Here is a 17,328-nt window from a genome sequence, read left to right as displayed (position 1 = left end):
TTGCCAGGGTACAGGACTATGTTTCATCACAGTTAGAGCATCTGTATTGGTTACTACAGATGACTTGCTCAGACTCTGAGCTAGGATATGATACACAACTAGAAAAAAATTATAACCATTTATAGTGCTATCCTTCATAAAACTGTTTAAATCATTTTTAAAGAAATTCAAGCTTGCAATTATCACTGTATCTTGTGATACAAAATTTTAGTATTATCTGTGTGCTGTGGAGAATTTTTTTCTTATCACCTATTCAAGATTGCTACATGGTTTCATTATTGTATTACAAGAGAAGAAAAATACGCTATCCGTTTTCTCCACACCATGCATATTTTTATAAAACTCTGTCATGGTCCTACATTTACTTGCCCTTTTTCTAGGCTAAAAAGGTATGCACAGTGAGCTTTTTCCTTACATGGAAAATTTGCATAGTATCTTGATAACTTGGATTACACTTTCTGATGAAACATGAGTGGAGGGGAAATCAGTCCTTATAACGTGTATGGTAAAAATAGGACCAGAGTCAAGCCCTTTACTAAAAAAGAAATATTCATGTGATTTGACTCAACATTCTTTGGAGTCTCCTTTAGGAGAGGAAAGAGGGATATAAAGTAGGCCTGTTTGATCAAGAAAAAATTTGTTTCTAAATTCGATTCTTAATTGGGGTGTTTTTTTGTTTCGATATTAAAAATATTTACAAAACTTTCCAAAAAAATGTTTTGTTATTTACGAATTTTCGTAAATATTTTACAAAACATTTTAGAAAAAAAAAATTTCTTGATCAAACAGGCTAAGTGTGAATGTTGCAGTAATGATTAGCATTGAATGGCTTTCTCCCACCCTGGACATTCCATAGTATTAGATGATATATAACTCACCATTTGCCTAGTTTCCAACAGACCTCTGAGGATGCCTGCCATAGATGTGGGCAAAATGTCAGGAGAGAATGCTTCTGGAACATGGTCATACAGCCCTGAAAAGTTACACAAGCCGGATGGCGCGCGGAGGCCGCTTGTGAGCGCGCCTGGAGGGCCCCAAGTATGCCATATGTGGTGTAGATGCACTCTGGGCGCCTTCACTCATGCTGCAAACGGGGACACCCATCCGCCCACGTGGCTGCAGCAAAGGCGCCCAAAGAACTACAAAACAGAGGACCCTGGGAAGCCCAGGCAGGAAGTGAGGTGTCCTTGCGGGGCACGCTGGTTTGCTAGTCGCGAGGCCAGTCAGGCGGAGAAAGGGACCGGGAAAAGGAAGAAGAGCAGTGGCAGCATGACAGCCGCGGCGCCGGAGTGAATGCAGCTGGCTGCTCCGGGGACGGGTGGGCTTGGCAGGTAAGCGCTTCCCACTTCCACCCGCGACCAACTCAGTGGGGTTGCCTGGGCAACACCCCCCCCCCCCCCGTGCCACCCCGTGGGAATCTTAGGGGGAGATTTCTCAACCGTGAACTGCACTAAAGAGGAGGAGGAGGGGGGCGCAGGAGCCAGAGCCGGATGGCGCGCGGAGGCCGCTTGTGAGCGCGCGCGCGCCATCCAATGGGCTCCGGCTTCTGCGCCCCCCTCCTCCTCCTCCTCCTCCTCCCAGCTGGGAGGAGGAGGAGGAGGAGGAGGGGGGCGCAGGAGCCGGAGCCCATTGGATGGCGCGCGCGCGCTCACAAGCGGCCTCCACGCGCCATCCGGCTTCTGCCACGGTGCACTGCTGGGGTGCTTGGGAGCGCCGGATTGGCTCCCAGGCTCCAGCACTGCAGCACCACTCAGCAGCAGCCTCCATGCCATTAACGAGCGGAGCTTCAGCTCGTAAAATACATGGGGCTGCTGCTTCGATATTTTTAAACCCTTCCGGGTTTAAAAATATGTTTTGATATCGCTTCGGATATGCAAAAAATAACGATTTTAATACGAAATAACGAATTAACGAAACGAAACCGACAGGCCTAATATAAAGAAATGTAATAATTCTTTAGGAGATACAAAGTTACAAAATTGATACAAGACCAAACATATGCAAAAGGATCTTGCAACACACTTGAAATGAACTGAGATTTTAAAAAGTCAGAATAAAATTTTGTCGACTTTAGATGCATGGTCTTGAGACAACAGACATTAGCTCAGATATGTCATTAAGTTTTATAGTAGCATACTAATGTAGTAAACAAAATGATGCAAGTAACCCTTGTTGGGTCACTGGGGGTGGTAATCATAAGGGGACCAACTACATAGTCTATCTGTTGCCTGTGATGCAAGTTAAGCAACAGAGAGGAGACTTTTCCTGTACTTTTTAAAGATAGAACATCATCTACAACACATCAGCAACAAGTAATTCAACAACAAATGACTTTCTGGACTGCAAAACATGATAAGTAAATCAGAGTAATAAGGAGTCCTGCTACTTTCATTGAAATGTTGATAATCAAAGCTGTAGTAAATGCATTAGCCAGTTATGTCCGGCATAGAGAGACAGTTCAAGACTCGATCTTTTATTTCTATATCCAATTATGTATGTTAAAGGCAGTGAAAGCTATCACTCCTTCTCTCCCTCTGCCTGTAGATCTCCATGGTACCAAAACCCTGGTTTCTTAGACAGGCAAAACAAATGGTAGTCAAAGTGAGGGGTCACTGTTGATTCTGACAGAAATCAACAGTATCCATGATAAGTGTACCACTAGACAGAAACACAATTATGGTTTTCTCTCTCTCATAATGTTAAAAATTGGGCAAATTTAAAGAAGATGGATGCTGGAAAATTCCGATACTTCAAGAACTAGTGAGTTATTGGACAGGTTTAAAAAGAAGACAAATGTATGTACAGTAAGTTTAAGAGTGCGAGGGAGACAGAGGGTCCTGTCCTTGGTCTGAAGACAGCATACTTAGGGATGCTTAGGGAATCCTTAGGGAAGAAAAACCAGCCATGGATCCAAACTTATTGATGAACATCAGCTGGTGATTGGAAGGGTGTGTGTGAAGTGTGGGTCTAAGGAAAGATTTAAGGAAAAGAGGCTGAGCTGAGGGAGGAGGGAGATGAAAGTCTGTTGAATATAACTGTAATGTGATGGCAATAAAGAATTGTTGTGAATACTTTAACAACTTGCTGGCTTCGCCTTGTGTTTATCTTACTCACAGCAGAGGAAAAGCATGCATGCCAAAGTTTATGCCATGCCTCTGCCAAAGGAAGAGGAAAAAACCTCTCACAGCAAAGATATCAACTGCCATTAGTTTTAACAGTTATACAGTATAATAAAGAATCATAAGCAATATGTTCTTGAATACTAGAGAACATAACAGGAAACGCTACTGCATTCATGTCTTATCATGAAGTTAGTTCCCATAACCATTTAATTTAGTAATATATGTCAAGGATGCTGAACCAGACAGATCTTTGATCTGAGTCAGCAAAGGTCTTCCAAGTTTTTACAAGTTTAGATTTCAGCTGAAAGGAAATAATGAAAAAGGTATACGAAAAATGTTAGAAATAAAACAGAAATACATTTTGTACCATTTAAAAATATTTACATTAAAATATGAATACAGAAACATAGTTAGATAAATCTAACCTCTTAAATCATTTTTGTAAATATTTTACAAAATATATTTATGAAGTATTTTGATGATCTTCATTTCAATTATATGAACATACCTCGTCTCACAAATGAAGTTGCAGTTTCCTCATAAGAAATAATTGTATCAATGCCTTTTGTTCTTCTGAAGTATTGGTAGTCCTGCACTATCCCTGTGCAGTTTGGTTCCTTTAAGCAGTCTAGTACAGCATTGGACAGAAGAATATAAAATGATGTATGTAATGGTCCTGACAAAAATTGATCAGTATAGACATCAAAAAGGTCACTCGCTGAGTAGAAGAGGAAAAAAAGAAAAATCTTTACTTTTCACTCTAACACCAAAATGCATGTGTTGAGCTATTGCTGGCAGCTCCCTGGGATCAGTCAAGACCAAACATTGATATTTTTGGTAACTTTTTTTGCAAGTAGACAGCACAGAGATGGTTGGCATACAGAAGGGTGAAGCACACATGTGGTGAGCATATATTTTAATATAATCATTCTTATGAATCAGAGTTGGAAGAAACCCCAAATATTATGTAATCCAGCCCTTTGTCATGCAAAAATACACAATGAAAACACTCCCAACAAATAGTCATCCAGCCTTGGTTCAAAACTGCCAGAGAAGTTTCCACCATGCTCCAAGACAATGTTCAACTCCTGAACAGCTCTTACAATCAGGAACTTCTTCCTAATGTTTAGGTGCAATCTTTTTTTCCTGCAGTTTCAATCAGATCCTTTCATATGTACTGTTTTCAAGCAAGATGTTACCCATCCTGTATCACTGCTTTTCCTTTTTTTCTGCCTAAGTGTAGTACAATACTAAATTTAGGAAGAAGTGTAGTAAGGTACTACACTTTTGACCTGTTGAAATTCATGTTGTTAGTTTTGACCCAGCTCTATAATCTGTTAAGGTCATTTAGGTTTCACATCCTTTCCTTGGGGTATTACCTATCACTCCCAATTTGGTGTCATTTGCAAATTTGATAAGCATACATTTTTTATTTCATCATACATCTGTTGTGGCTCAGCCTGAGCATGGATTTTCTGAGCCTGAGTTTCCTCAGGACGAGGAGGATGATGGGTTACAGATTTCTGCATATGTCCCTGTTGTTGAGGCAGATAGTGTTGATTTTGAAGCACCTCAGTTTCCCAGGGAAAGGAATGTTGTTTTAGAAGACAGTCATGATTTGGATTCACAGCTGCAGGTGGAGGAGTCGACTGGCCCTTCTATGAACTCAGGGCCTATCGATTCCCAGACAGGCCAGTCAGAAAATAATTAGGGACCCGGCCTTGAAAATAATGAGGACCTGTGTAGGGAGGACCTTTTGCAATTAAGGTTACGCCGAAGCACTCGGCTTCCAAACAAGCAGGAACTTTGGGGGCAACGTAATGCTTTCATGCTAGCAAAGCATATTTAATGATCTGTTTGAAGGCAACTCTTTATCAGAGTATCTTCACTCACAACCTGTGAACTTCCTTGAAATCTCCTCGGCTTTCAGGAAAAACTGTTAGCTCTTTGGGACTTTGCTTTTGGATCTTCGTTCCTGGGACTTTGCCATGATGCCATGGATTCTGGTTTGACCAATGCTTGTGGATTATATTCATGTTATTGGCTTTTGGACCTTGGAAGCTTTGCCTTGCATTTAAATTCCTGTTTTGACTTTTGAACTTCAGCAACCATATTTCTATGTTTTGATTTTACCTTTCTTCAATAAACTACAAAACCTACAGCCCTGGTGTGTGGTGTTGTTCTGAGCAAGGTGAATCTATCCTGAGTTGCAACGTCATTAATAAAGATGTTGATTAGCACTGGGCCAAGGACAGAACCCTGTGGTCACATAGGGATGCAGAGGAGCGTTTGACAAACATTAGTGGATCAACCAATAACAAATCCAACTAACAGTAGCATTGTCTACCACACTGATTATCTTTGGCAAAACTGAAGCAAGGCCCACTGAATAGGTTGGTTTGGTATGTTGTTCAAGGGATGCAGGCTGTAACTGAGGTGAACAGACCAAGCACTGTGATAAAAACAGGACATCCTAACGTAACATCACAAGGAAAAATTAAGAAACTGTTGGTGAGTTAATAAGGACATAGAGATAAGCCTTTTTAAGTCCATAAAGATACATCAACATCAATACCAACATTTTCTTATAAACTATTTCATCTGTTCCCAAATCTAATATGGCTCCTCAAGAACCCTTTTGTTCAAGACCAAAAATACTGATCAGCAGTTTCTGATTTTTTTTTAGAAGATGACACTTTACCAAATAGAACAATTGCTTCTACGAAGAGACAATGTGCATCTTGGATCTTGAGGAGGAAATAAAGAAACCAATAGTATGCCATTCTCTAAGAGTGATTAGCATCCATTTGTCTATAGCTGAACACTTCCACAATATCTAAAGCCTTTCCTCTACATCAGGATTCTAAGAATTGCTACCACCTGTTGGGAGTTTTGGGAAGATTGATTTCCAGAGTTGGTTTTTATGTTCATCCTTGTGAGGCACTAAAATGCTTTTGGATCAGCAAGAACAGTTGGAGTTACAAATTGAAATTTGATATCTATAGAAGAATAGAAGCTGCCAACAGGGTTTCTCTCTTATTCATTTTTTGTTTTTTTGCAACCAAGACTTTCCTTTTGTCTTTAATTTCAATGAGCGCAGGCATTAGAGAACCCCAAAATAAAGAACCCCACATGCTTTCTGAGGTACATTTTTCACATTTTCTGCATAGACAGGAGAAAACCAGTGTGAGGAAAGGCACAACTACAAAGAGAACTTTTACTTCTCTCATAACATGTCAGGAAAATTATATAAATTTCTCAGAGAGGATGGATTTGCCCTCCACGTGGCAAGCTTGCTGCAAACCTACCCCACACAAACATAAAGTTTGATGAGGAAGCCCTCTTCTTCTTAATAGTAACTTGTCTAATCCACCAAACCATACCAGGGTGTTTATTTTTCTTCCATATGAAGGTCCTTGGTTTGAACATGTGAAGAAGGATACACGTAAAACCTTCCATCCTTCCATATATAAAGAACATCTTAGTATCATTAAACCAAGAACAACAAAAAGATTTTAAGGGAACTTACTTTCCAGCCTCTTACAAATCCATTTATGCTTTTTATCACAATCAAGCCTCAAAGTGGTATGGTTAGTTGAGGCAAGGCCCACACATCTTCCAAAAGGGCTTCCAGATAGTCTCAACCTAAATACAAAAACTCATGACTGATGGATGACAAAAATATTTTAGCTATAGGAAAAGTACTCACTTGTAATAGCCTTTAGTGTGACACATCAAAGTCTCAAAGTAAAGTTATGCAACTGTCAGAGTTTTCAAAGTTGGACACATTGTGGGCCTTGCATGTGAGTGAAGCTATAGCCATAGGGAAATTCTAGTCATTCCAATTCCTGTGGTATACCTAAAGCCTCTCATAGATGAGGAGCTGCCCACAACAAGATGGCAGATGTGTGAGAAATGCTGATCTATAATTCATTTCCAAGAATCATAGAATCATAGAATCAAAGAGTTGGAAGAGACCTCATGGGCCATCCAGTCCAACCCCCTGCCAAGAAGCAGGAATATTGCATTCAAATCACCCCTGACAGATGGCCATCCAGCCTCTGTTTAAAAGCTTCCAAAGAAGGAGCCTCCACCACACTCCGGGGCAGAGAGTTCCACTGCTGAACGGCTCTCACAGTCAGGAAGCTCTTCCTCATGTTCAGATGGAATCTCCTCTCTTGTAGTTTGAAGCCATTGTCGATTGTGGATGTTTTTTCCTCTTCCATTGTCAGAGGCATGGCATAAGCTTGGGAATGGATGATTAAGTAAGCTAAACATAAAATAATAGCCTTCAAGCAGAAGCCAGCAAGCTGTTAAAATTACTCACAATAATCCTTTATAGTCTTGCATCACATTTAAATGGCCACCCATCTCCCTTCCTCCCTCTCTGTTCAGCTTCTTTTTTTCCTCATCCCCCAGTCCCACCGTTCTCATCTTCCCAACCACCCAGCTGACACGCATCCACAAGTCTTGTTCCACTGCTTGTTCCTCTTCCCTTAGGATTAAAGGGAGCATGCTGTCTTCAGACCAAAGGTACCTTCTGACTCCCTCATACTCTAACATAGGCAATATTGAAAATCTACATGCTGCACATGTCCTTCACTGAACCTTATAGGACTGAAGTCCAATCCATTCATTTTTAATTACTTTTTAAAAAAATCCCATGCAACTCCCTGTATTTATTCTAGCTTCAAATATATCAATTCCAAAGCTATGTGCGGATTTGGGACATTTGCGACTTATTAGTGTTTTTGAAAGTATAGGAGCCTTTTTGGATAAATAGTGAAGTGATATGACTTAAATAGGAAGCACAGCAATTCATTCTCCCTCTATCCAGACTAAGTTGGCCTTGGAGGTTATCAATATATACACATTTAAATTATTTCAAACTTATCACTATATTTTAAAAAAAGAAGCTCCAAATACATAATCCTACAAGCCCTTTACAATGAATGCCTTTACAATGATTTTATGATCTCCAAGCCATCATTATGAGGCAGAGACTGAAAAAAATCATTCTCTCTATTATTATTATTATTATTATTATTATTATTATTATTAAATCAAATATGATATGAGATGGAATCCTGCTGGGCAGTTATGAAGGTGTAACCTAGGCCCCATCTACACTGACCATTTAATGCAGTTTCTTACTTACTTAGGCGATCCCTCGTTGTCCGAGTAGGATAATCCTCCAGGGTGGGTTGTAGGTGACTATGGAGCCCTATTCTTGATCTGCATCATCTCCCGCAGTGAGAGCATTGGTTTCCAGGTGGAAGGTGGTCCCGGTGGGGGTTGGCTTGACGTGCCTTCCTCCTGGCACGTTTCTCTCTTTCACCCTCCATTCGTGACTCTTCAAATTCTGCAGCTGGAGTGCTCAAGGGCCAGGGCTTCCCAGTTCTCAGTGTCTATGCCAGAGATTTTAAGGTTGGTTTTGAGCCCATCTTTAAATCTCTTTTCCTGTCCACCAAGATTCCGTTTTCCGTTCTTGAGTTCGGAGTAGAGCAACTGCTTTGGGAGACGATGGTCGGGCATCTGGACAACGTGGCCAGTCCAGCGGAGTTGATGGCGGAGGACCATCGCTTCAATGCTAGTGGTCTTTGCTTCTTCCAGCACACTGACGTTTGTCCGCTTGTCTTCCCAAGAGATTTGCAGAATTTTCGGAAGCAGCGCTGATGGAATCATTCTAAGAGTTGCATGTGACGTCTGTAGACTGTCCATGTTTCACAGGCATATAGCAGGGTTGGGAGGACAATAGCTTTATAGACAAGCATCTTGGCGTCCCTACGGATGTCCCGGTCCTCAAACACTCTTTGCTTCATTTGGAAAAATGCTGCGCTCGCAGAGCTCAGGCGGTGTTGTATTTTGGTGTCGATGTTGACTTTGGTGGAGAGGTGGCTGCCAAGGTAGCGGAAATGATCAACATTCTCTATTGTTACACCATTAAGCTGTATCTCTGGCATTGAAGAGGGGTTGGCTGGTGTCTGCTGGAACAGCACTTTGGTTTTCTCCATGTTCAATGACAGGCCGAGCTTCTCGTATGCTTCTGCGAAGGTGTTTAGAGTGGCTTGTAGATCTTCTTCTGAATGCGCACAGACGACATTGTCATCAGCATACTAGAGAGCTATAACAGATGTTGTTGTAACCTTGGTTTTGGCTTTCAGTCTACTGAGGTTAAATAGCTTGCCATCTGTACGATAGATGATTTCCACTCCGGTGGGAAGCTTCCCATCAACAAGATGAAGTATAATAGCAATAAAGATGGAGAATAAAGTTGGGGCAATAACACATCCCTGTTTGTCACCTGATTCCACCTTAAATGGGTCACTCTGGGAGCCACTGCTGTCCAAGACTGTTGCCATCATGTCATCATGGAGGAACCACAGGATGTTCACAAATTTGTTAGGGCACCCGATTTTTTGGAGGATGGTCCAGAGAGCGCTGCGATTCACTGTGTCGAATGCCTTTGCAAGGTCAATGAATGCCATGTACAAAGGTTGGTTTTGTTCCCTGCATTTTAATTAGAGCTGTCGTGCAGTGAAGATCATGTCCACTGTTCCTCTGGAGGGGCAGAAGCCATTCTGGGATTCTGGAAGGGTGTCTTCTGAGAGGGATAGAAGGCGGTTTGCAAGGATTCTTGCGAGGATTTTCCCAGCGGATGTTAGAGGGAAGATACCTCGATAGTTTCCGCAGTCTGTTCTTTCCCTTTTGAAGAAGGTGATGATGGTGGCATCCTTGAAATCTGCTGGGATTTTCTCGGTCACCCACACTTTTTCTATGAGCTGGTGGAGTTGTTGTGTCAGCTCAGGTCCTCCCTCTTTAAAGATTTCAGCAGGGATCCCATCAGGACCACTGGCTTTGTTATTTTTTTTGTTGCCTGATGGCATTGCTGACTTCTTACAAACTAGGCAGTGCTGCAAGCTCATTCTGGCTTGTTGTTGCGGGATTTGTGAGAGAACCTCTTCGGCCACATTGGAACTGCGGTTCAGGAGGCTTTGGTAATGTTCTTTCCAACGTAGTGCAATTGATTTTTTGTCCTTCAGAAGTTTGGTTCCATCTGATGAGCGTAGAGGCTGTATGCCATGGTTTCTTGGTCCATAGATGACCTTTTTGGCTTTGAAAAATCCCTGAGCATTATGGGTATCTGCCAGGTGTTGGATTTCTTCAGCCTTCTATGTCCACCAGATGTTCTTGAGTTCTCTTGTCCTTCTTTGGATCTCAGCTTTTGCACTGGCATAGATCTTTTTCTTAGCAGCACAGTTGATGTCTCTCTGCCATGTTTGGAAGGCTTTCCTTTTCTTGTAAATTAGCTGTTGGCTCTCGTCATTTTCGTTAAACCAATCTTGGTGTTTCTTGGTCTGATATCCAATAGCTTCTTCGCAGGCTGTGATGATGGAGGTCTTCAGTTTGTTCCAATGTTCCTCAACATTTTCGGGGTATTCTGTGGGTAGATGGTCCTTGAGTGCTGTTTGAAGATGTGCTCGTTTTGAGGGTTCCTGAAGGGCTTGGGTGTTCATTTTGTGCCTTGTCTTTCTTCCTTGGAGTCTGCGCTTGGGGGCAATCTTGATAGCTGTCGTGGATTGGATTAGCCTGTGGTCTGTTCAGCAGTCATCAGCACCTGTCATGGCTCTTGTGAGAATGCAGTTTCAAACTGGTATTGAAGAAAGTGAATTCACTGTGCATATGATTATTCTGGAACCAGTTGGAGGCCTGGAAGATCATTACACAAACCGCAGAGCGCATTAAGGACTTTCTTTTACATATTTTCATGGGAATCTGTTGACTGGCTAACACAGTTTGAAACTAACTTTGAACTGCATTAAATGGTCAATGTAGATGGAGCCCTAGTTTTCTATTCACAACCCCCATGTACTTATTACTTTAGGGAGTATGAAAGTCCCACAACCCCCACTGATTGGGAAGCAGGTGCTACAATGAAGGAGTGCTGTTCCCCTGTTGACTGAGAAAAAAACTGGCTAATGGACCCCCTTCCCCCTCAGCAAACCATGTCTGGCAGGTGGGAAGGGGGATTGCAATAGGGTCTGTGCTTTTGCCTGTCGTGTTAGAAATTGCTCATAATGTTTTCTAGAAAATAGCCTCCATTGGATGGGTTTAAATTTTCCATTGCCAAGTTAAATAATAATTGACTGTACCAGTTTAATTCTTTAGCTGCTGATTTCATGTCTGACCAAACCCATTTAGATTTTTGTTTCCTGCTATTCAATCCTGTCCACAAAATTTCATATGTATATAAAGAGAATATCCAGTCCTGCCAAAATAAAAGAATGAAATATTTGAGAATGCAAAAATATTGGAAGCAACTTGCAAAACTCCTTCTGAGTTTAGTTGAGAGGCACACATACATTCAAAATTATTTTCCTTTAATACAGGGATGGGTATGGCTGGAGAGTCAAAGAGCCAATTTCATTGCTCTCTGTCTCTTTTAAAATGTCTTCCCAAGACCTCTGGAAGTGAGAAAAACATTTCAAGAAGTGATAGCCATGCTTCTCCTGTTCAAAGAAGCAGGGGATTTATGGCTGCACATTCTCTCCTTCTACAAGTAGGGAAAGCACGGTTTATGGCTCTTTCAAAGTGCCAGCACCCAGGACCTCTGGAAGGAGGCAAGATGTTCTAAGAAGATCCTGCAAGCATACCATACTATTCCCTAATGTAAAGATTTGAGTGGGCAGAAAGGACAGATAAATATTGGATTTTTACAGTTCAATTGCTATGTTTATGAAAGCCACAGTAGAAACTGCTCTGTGCTACAAATAAGCAGAAACCTCAGAACACATCAACCATAGGAAAGCCCAGAGCATACTACATTAAAGTCATCCATAATGAAAAACAGTTACAGAATATCTAAGACACCAAAGAATTGGCCTGGTGGAATTTTAGCTAGGGAACCTAACATATAAATTCTATATATTATCTTTCATAATACACAATCCGTTGGGTATTTGCATTAGGACCATGTCATTTGTGGTTGCTGTGAAAGCAAAACTCTTAAACAGATTATCTAATAGAGAATCAACACAGAGTTATTGCAGTGACAGGTAAAGTTAGTCAAATGCAATAAAACTAGCATTCAAAGTGTTTTTTAAAGTAAATTACCATTTACTGTTTATTAATTTACAAATTATGTTTTTCCACCAGTTAGTCAAGTGTACACATAAAACTAAATTCAGTCATCAAACCCAAAACCACATTATCTGTACGTTACCTCTGTAATATATCAATACCATTTCACTTTGGCTACTTATCCACATGAGGTCTGTACTTCTGAATCTTCTACACTGTTTCCGAGCATCTACCCAGCTGGCTTCAGGCTCTGTACTGAAGTAATAACAGTGGCTTCCCCAGTATCTCCAACCAGAAAAATGTGGACACCACTCACTGTGCAGAGCTGATCAAAATACAAGTTTTTAAAAAGGTACAGATTGAGTATCTCTTATATGAAATACTTTGGACCAGAAGAGTTTTAGATTTCAGATTGGAATACCTGTATTTTTATATGTTTAGATAATGAGATGGGACTCTAGTCTGGGAGATGGGACCCAACCTAAACACAATATTCATTTATGTTTCATATAATGTCCTGAAGGAATGCTATATAATATTTTAAATAATTTTGTACACAAAATGTACATTTAACCAGCAGAAAGCAAAAGTCTTACTATCCCAACCATCCATGTAGATAGTTCTGGAGTATTTCATATTATGGAATCATGGATATGGTATATTGGGTCTGTTTAACAGTGTAGCAATATGCTCAGCCTATACTATTTCAGCTAAATTCTAGCAATATTATACAGAAATTCCTTGTGGCTCATTATATGGCTGTCTTCAATGGTGACAGATCTTTTTGGTTAGGATCTATCACAACATATTAATTTTGACATTTGTAAATGCAAATGCTGCTTTAAGTCTCCTTTGTGCATACATCTCTTTCTCTCTCCACAAAAGAGACTCAACGTGGCATTTGCATCTACAAATGTCAAAATTAATATGCTGTAATACAGGGTTTCTCAAACATTTTCAGCCGTGGAAAAAGTTTGAGAAAGCAAACGTTTCTCATGGAGCCCCAATAAATATTTATATATTATATATTATATATTATATATATATTGTGTGTGTGTGTGAATTTGACAGGTGGGCTGGCGGCCAGAGGCAAATGGATGGAGAGTGTTGTGTGAACTAATTGAAAACAAATGAACAAATACCTATGCACACAGCACATATCTTGTTTGTAATACAAAAAAGGAAAGAAAGAAAGAAAGAAAGAAAGAAAGAACAATACAATATTTAAAATTAAGAAGAATTTTAACCAACCTAAACTTAATAGCATTTCAGTGGAAGACCCCAGGGGACATCCAGTCAACCCCCTATGCCATGTAGGAAAAGCACAAAGTGCCTATGGCAGATGGCAATCCAGCCTCTGTAGTAACAGTAGTAGTAGTAGTAGTAGTAGTAATAGTTATAGGAACAACCACGGGGGGGGGGGGGGGGGGAGGAGCCACCATGGCCGAGTAGAAGACGTCTTCTTGGTAGCTCCCGAGCAAAAAGATCAGAATGCAGTGATAAATGGATCAAGGATTTCTCTTTATGGACTGGAAAAGAGGCGAAAGTGTGGTGTGTCTAAGGAGCTGAAAAAGAGGAGTCTAAAGGTAAATTACTACCGTTTAATTGCTTTTGATTTATGAACTCTGGAAAGCTGGCTGGCTGGTTTCGGCCGAAAGTGAAACTAACCTTTTAATTACAAGTGCGTCATAAGCTTTCCTACTTAAAGAAAAACTTTTGGAGAGACTGGATTAAATGATTTGGAAGGCAAAAGCAATGACCAAAGCAATGATTAAAGGCATGCCTTTCCTATGAAGAAGGAGTGAGTTATTATTATCAGTTAAAGCAAATCCCTCGGTATAAGGGAAAAGCTGCAAGTGATACAAGACATATTTGGTTGGAAATTTTTGGACTGTGCTGAATGACTGAATGGACTGAATGAGTAGGAGTAGGAAGACACACCAAGGGAAAGACACACCAAGAGAGACTCCAAAAAACCCTCTGTGGGAACGTACCAAGCCCTCAGACAGATCTCTTGCAAGGCTTGCAAGGCTTACTGGATTGGACAGGTTGGAAAATCTTGAGGCTCCCCAGGCTCCTCAGCTTCCTAAAGACATGAGTGCAGTTAGACGCAGCCCTCCCCTTCAAAAGGGCAATCAGCTAAAAAGGGCCCCTCCCCAATCAGGGAGCGGAACCTCAACATCATTGCCATGTCTAACTGCAAAACCAGTTGGATCAGAAGGAAGAAGTGAGAGGGAAGAACCGGGGAAATCAGAGAAAGAAATGAGCAATAGTCAAATGTTAAATAAAATAGCAGATCTGATCAAAAGTGAGACTCAGCTATTAAAACAAGATATCCTGACCAGTGCTAAAGAAATGAAATCAGAGTTGGATATGGAACGAAAAAGCTCAGATAAAAAATTCCAGGCAATACAAGAAACCTTGAAAACAATACATGGAGAAATACAAACGAATAAAGCAGAAATTGAAAAAAAACAAACAGGAACAACTTGTACTTAAACGGCAAACACAACAAAATGAAAATAGACTTTCAGATATGGAAAGAAAGTTTGTTTATATGCAAGACAATCAAAGAAGGAATAATGCAATAATTAAAAATTATCCAGAAGGGAATAAAAAAGAAGACCTGAAAGCTGAAATCCTGAAGTGGCTGCAAAAGATTACGCCGGTATTGAACTGGTCAGAATTGGATACAGAGAGAGTTCATCGCCTCCCGGCTGGAAGAAATAAAATAACACCCAGAAATATAATAATTCGATTCCATAATTTTGCAAAGAAGGAAGACCTGATGAAAATACTTAAGAAGAATCCTGATTACCTAAAGATGGGTGATTCAAAATTGGAGATATTTAACGACTACTGCCCAGAAACCAAGAATTGGAGATACTATCACGATTCAGTTAATGAAGGCTGGAATTTTGTATACTTGGGGATATCCTATCTTTCTTAAGTTCCAATGGAAAGGCAAGAGATACAGAATAGATTCACTGGAACAAGGTTATCAATTACTGGAGGAGCTTGGAATAGTAAGAAGACAAGAAAGAGATCGGAAGGAGGAGGAGGAAAAGGATCCGGATGGAGGAGAACTGGAGGAATTAATTGGTGCCGTTGGAGGAATCGAGATGTAAGAAGAAATTAAACACTGCAACAACGTTCTTTTTTATTTTTTATCTAAAATGAGCACTCGGGGGGAGGGAGACTCTGGGCCACAGGATGACTTCACCCCCCCCCTCCCCAATTGGGAAGGCCGGGGGCCATGATTGGGACGAGAAGTCCCGAAGATTGGAAGGGGAGGAAGGGGGGAAAGAGGGAAGTGGGGGGATTGGGGGGGAGGGGGGAATGGGGACTAAGGGTAGGGGAGGGAAAGGGTCAAGGGTTCACGTTGTTTCAAGCCACAAAAAAGCTTTTAAAGGGAAAGGGAAATGATGTCCCATAAATTAAGAATTTCAACGCTTAACACGAGGGGATTGGGGACAGTAATTAAGAGAAGGCGGATCGAATCTCTACTGAAGAAGGACGCGGCGGACGCCATCTTCCTACAGAAAACACATCAAAATAAACGGGGCTCGAGTGAGCTAAAGTCGAGCTGGATAAGGAACTATGAAACATCTTTTGGGTCATCAAAGTCAAGAGGAGTAGCAATAATAATAGCAAAGAAATGTAATTTTGTCATAAACAAGGTATTGAAAGATGAAGAGGGAAGATATATAATAATATATGGGGAAATAGGGGAGGAAAAATATGTATTAGTAAATGTATACGCACCAAATGTGAAACAGCAAGAATTTTATGAAAAAGTGCTAGAGCAAATAGAGAATTATCATCAACAAAATGTAATATTTGGAGGAGATTGTAATTGCTGTATGGATTTAAAGAAGGATAAAACTACGATAGCATCAAAAGTTAGAAATATTGAAACAACGGATTTAAGCAGAGTAATGAATAAATGGCAATTAAAGGATGTGTGGAGATTGGTAAAAGGGAATGAAAGTAGATATACATATTATTCATCGGTACATAAGGTGTATACAAACCAGGATGCAAAAATATTGTCCGCGATATTAGCCAATAGAATGAATAAATGTATGTATAAGTACATAAAAGAAGATCAGTGTGGGTTTATAAAAGGAAGACAAATCTCAAATTTGATAGGGAGAGCACTAAATAAAATTCATTGGGTTAAAGAGGGGAAGGGAAAAGCAGGGATACTATCATTAGATATTTTTAAAGCGTTCGATTGTGTGGAATGGGAGACACTAGGGGAAATATTGAATAAATTTGGAATGGGAAATAAAATAAAAGGAGTACTAAAACAATTTTATTCAAAGAACTCAGCAGTGATAACTATAAATGATGGAGTGACAAACGAAATAAAAGTGACTAGAGGAACTAGACAAGGGTGCCCTTTGTCCCCGATATTATTTGCTATGGTGATAGAACTTTTTGCTAATAATATAAGGAATGATAAAAATTTAGAAGGATTAGGAAAAAAGGAGAAACAGAAGGTGAGCTTATTCGCTGACGATACATTGTTATTTATAGAAAATATAGTGGAGAAAATAGATAGAATAAAAGAACATTTGGAGATATTTGGGAAAGCAACGGGTTTACAAGTTAATTGGAACAAGTCAGAAATGATGCTACTCAATTATACAAGAGAAGAAGAAAAAAAATTATAGAACAGAGAAAATGGGAATAAGAATTAAGAATAAATTAAAATACTTGGGAGTAATAATAACTAAGGATTTAAAAGAGATAGAGGAAGTAAATGTAGTAACTTTAAGAAAAGAAGTTCAGAAAAAGTTAATAGAGTACGAAGGTATACATTTATCCTGGTTTGGAAGAATAGCATTAGTAAAAATGAAAATACTTCCAAAAATAAATTTTATATTTAGAATGTTACCACTTCAAATCACAGAAGAAGAGCTAACTAGATGGCAACAAATGATTAATAAGTACTGCAATGGAAGTAAAAGAAACAGGCTAAACAAACAGTTATGGTATAGATCGCAAAAGGAGGGTGGACTAGCACTACCTAATATAAAAAAATATTATGAAGCAAGTAGATTAAATTTGGTTATAGAAGGAATGGTTAAAAAAGAGGGAATAGATTGGCTTAGTAATG

The 17,328-nt window shown here is 40.0% G+C and overlaps 1 protein-coding gene across 1 annotated transcript in view; it reads right to left on the bottom strand.

The window, feature by feature from the left end:
• Positions 1-1,939: 1,939 nt before the first annotated feature.
• The window catches only part of LOC132765579 (secretory phospholipase A2 receptor-like), a 35,262-nt gene continuing 19,873 nt past the window's right edge, over positions 1,940-17,328 (bottom strand). The window contains exons 7-11 of the mRNA XM_060759860.2: positions 12,365-12,528; positions 11,276-11,391; positions 6,652-6,767; positions 3,631-3,840; positions 1,940-3,423 (exon numbers count right to left, since the gene is read on the bottom strand). Coding sequence (XP_060615843.2) covers positions 3,413-3,423; positions 3,631-3,840; positions 6,652-6,767; positions 11,276-11,391; positions 12,365-12,528 — 617 coding nt within the window. The 3' untranslated portion in view covers positions 1,940-3,412. The remainder of the gene's footprint in view (positions 3,424-3,630; positions 3,841-6,651; positions 6,768-11,275; positions 11,392-12,364; positions 12,529-17,328) is intronic.

The sequence above is a fragment of the Anolis sagrei genome, chromosome 2 (assembly GCF_037176765.1).
Source record: "Anolis sagrei isolate rAnoSag1 chromosome 2, rAnoSag1.mat, whole genome shotgun sequence".
Lineage (NCBI taxonomy): Eukaryota > Metazoa > Chordata > Lepidosauria > Squamata > Dactyloidae > Anolis > Anolis sagrei.
Note: the sequence above shows the minus strand (reverse complement) of the source record. Positions and strands in the feature narration are given on the sequence as shown.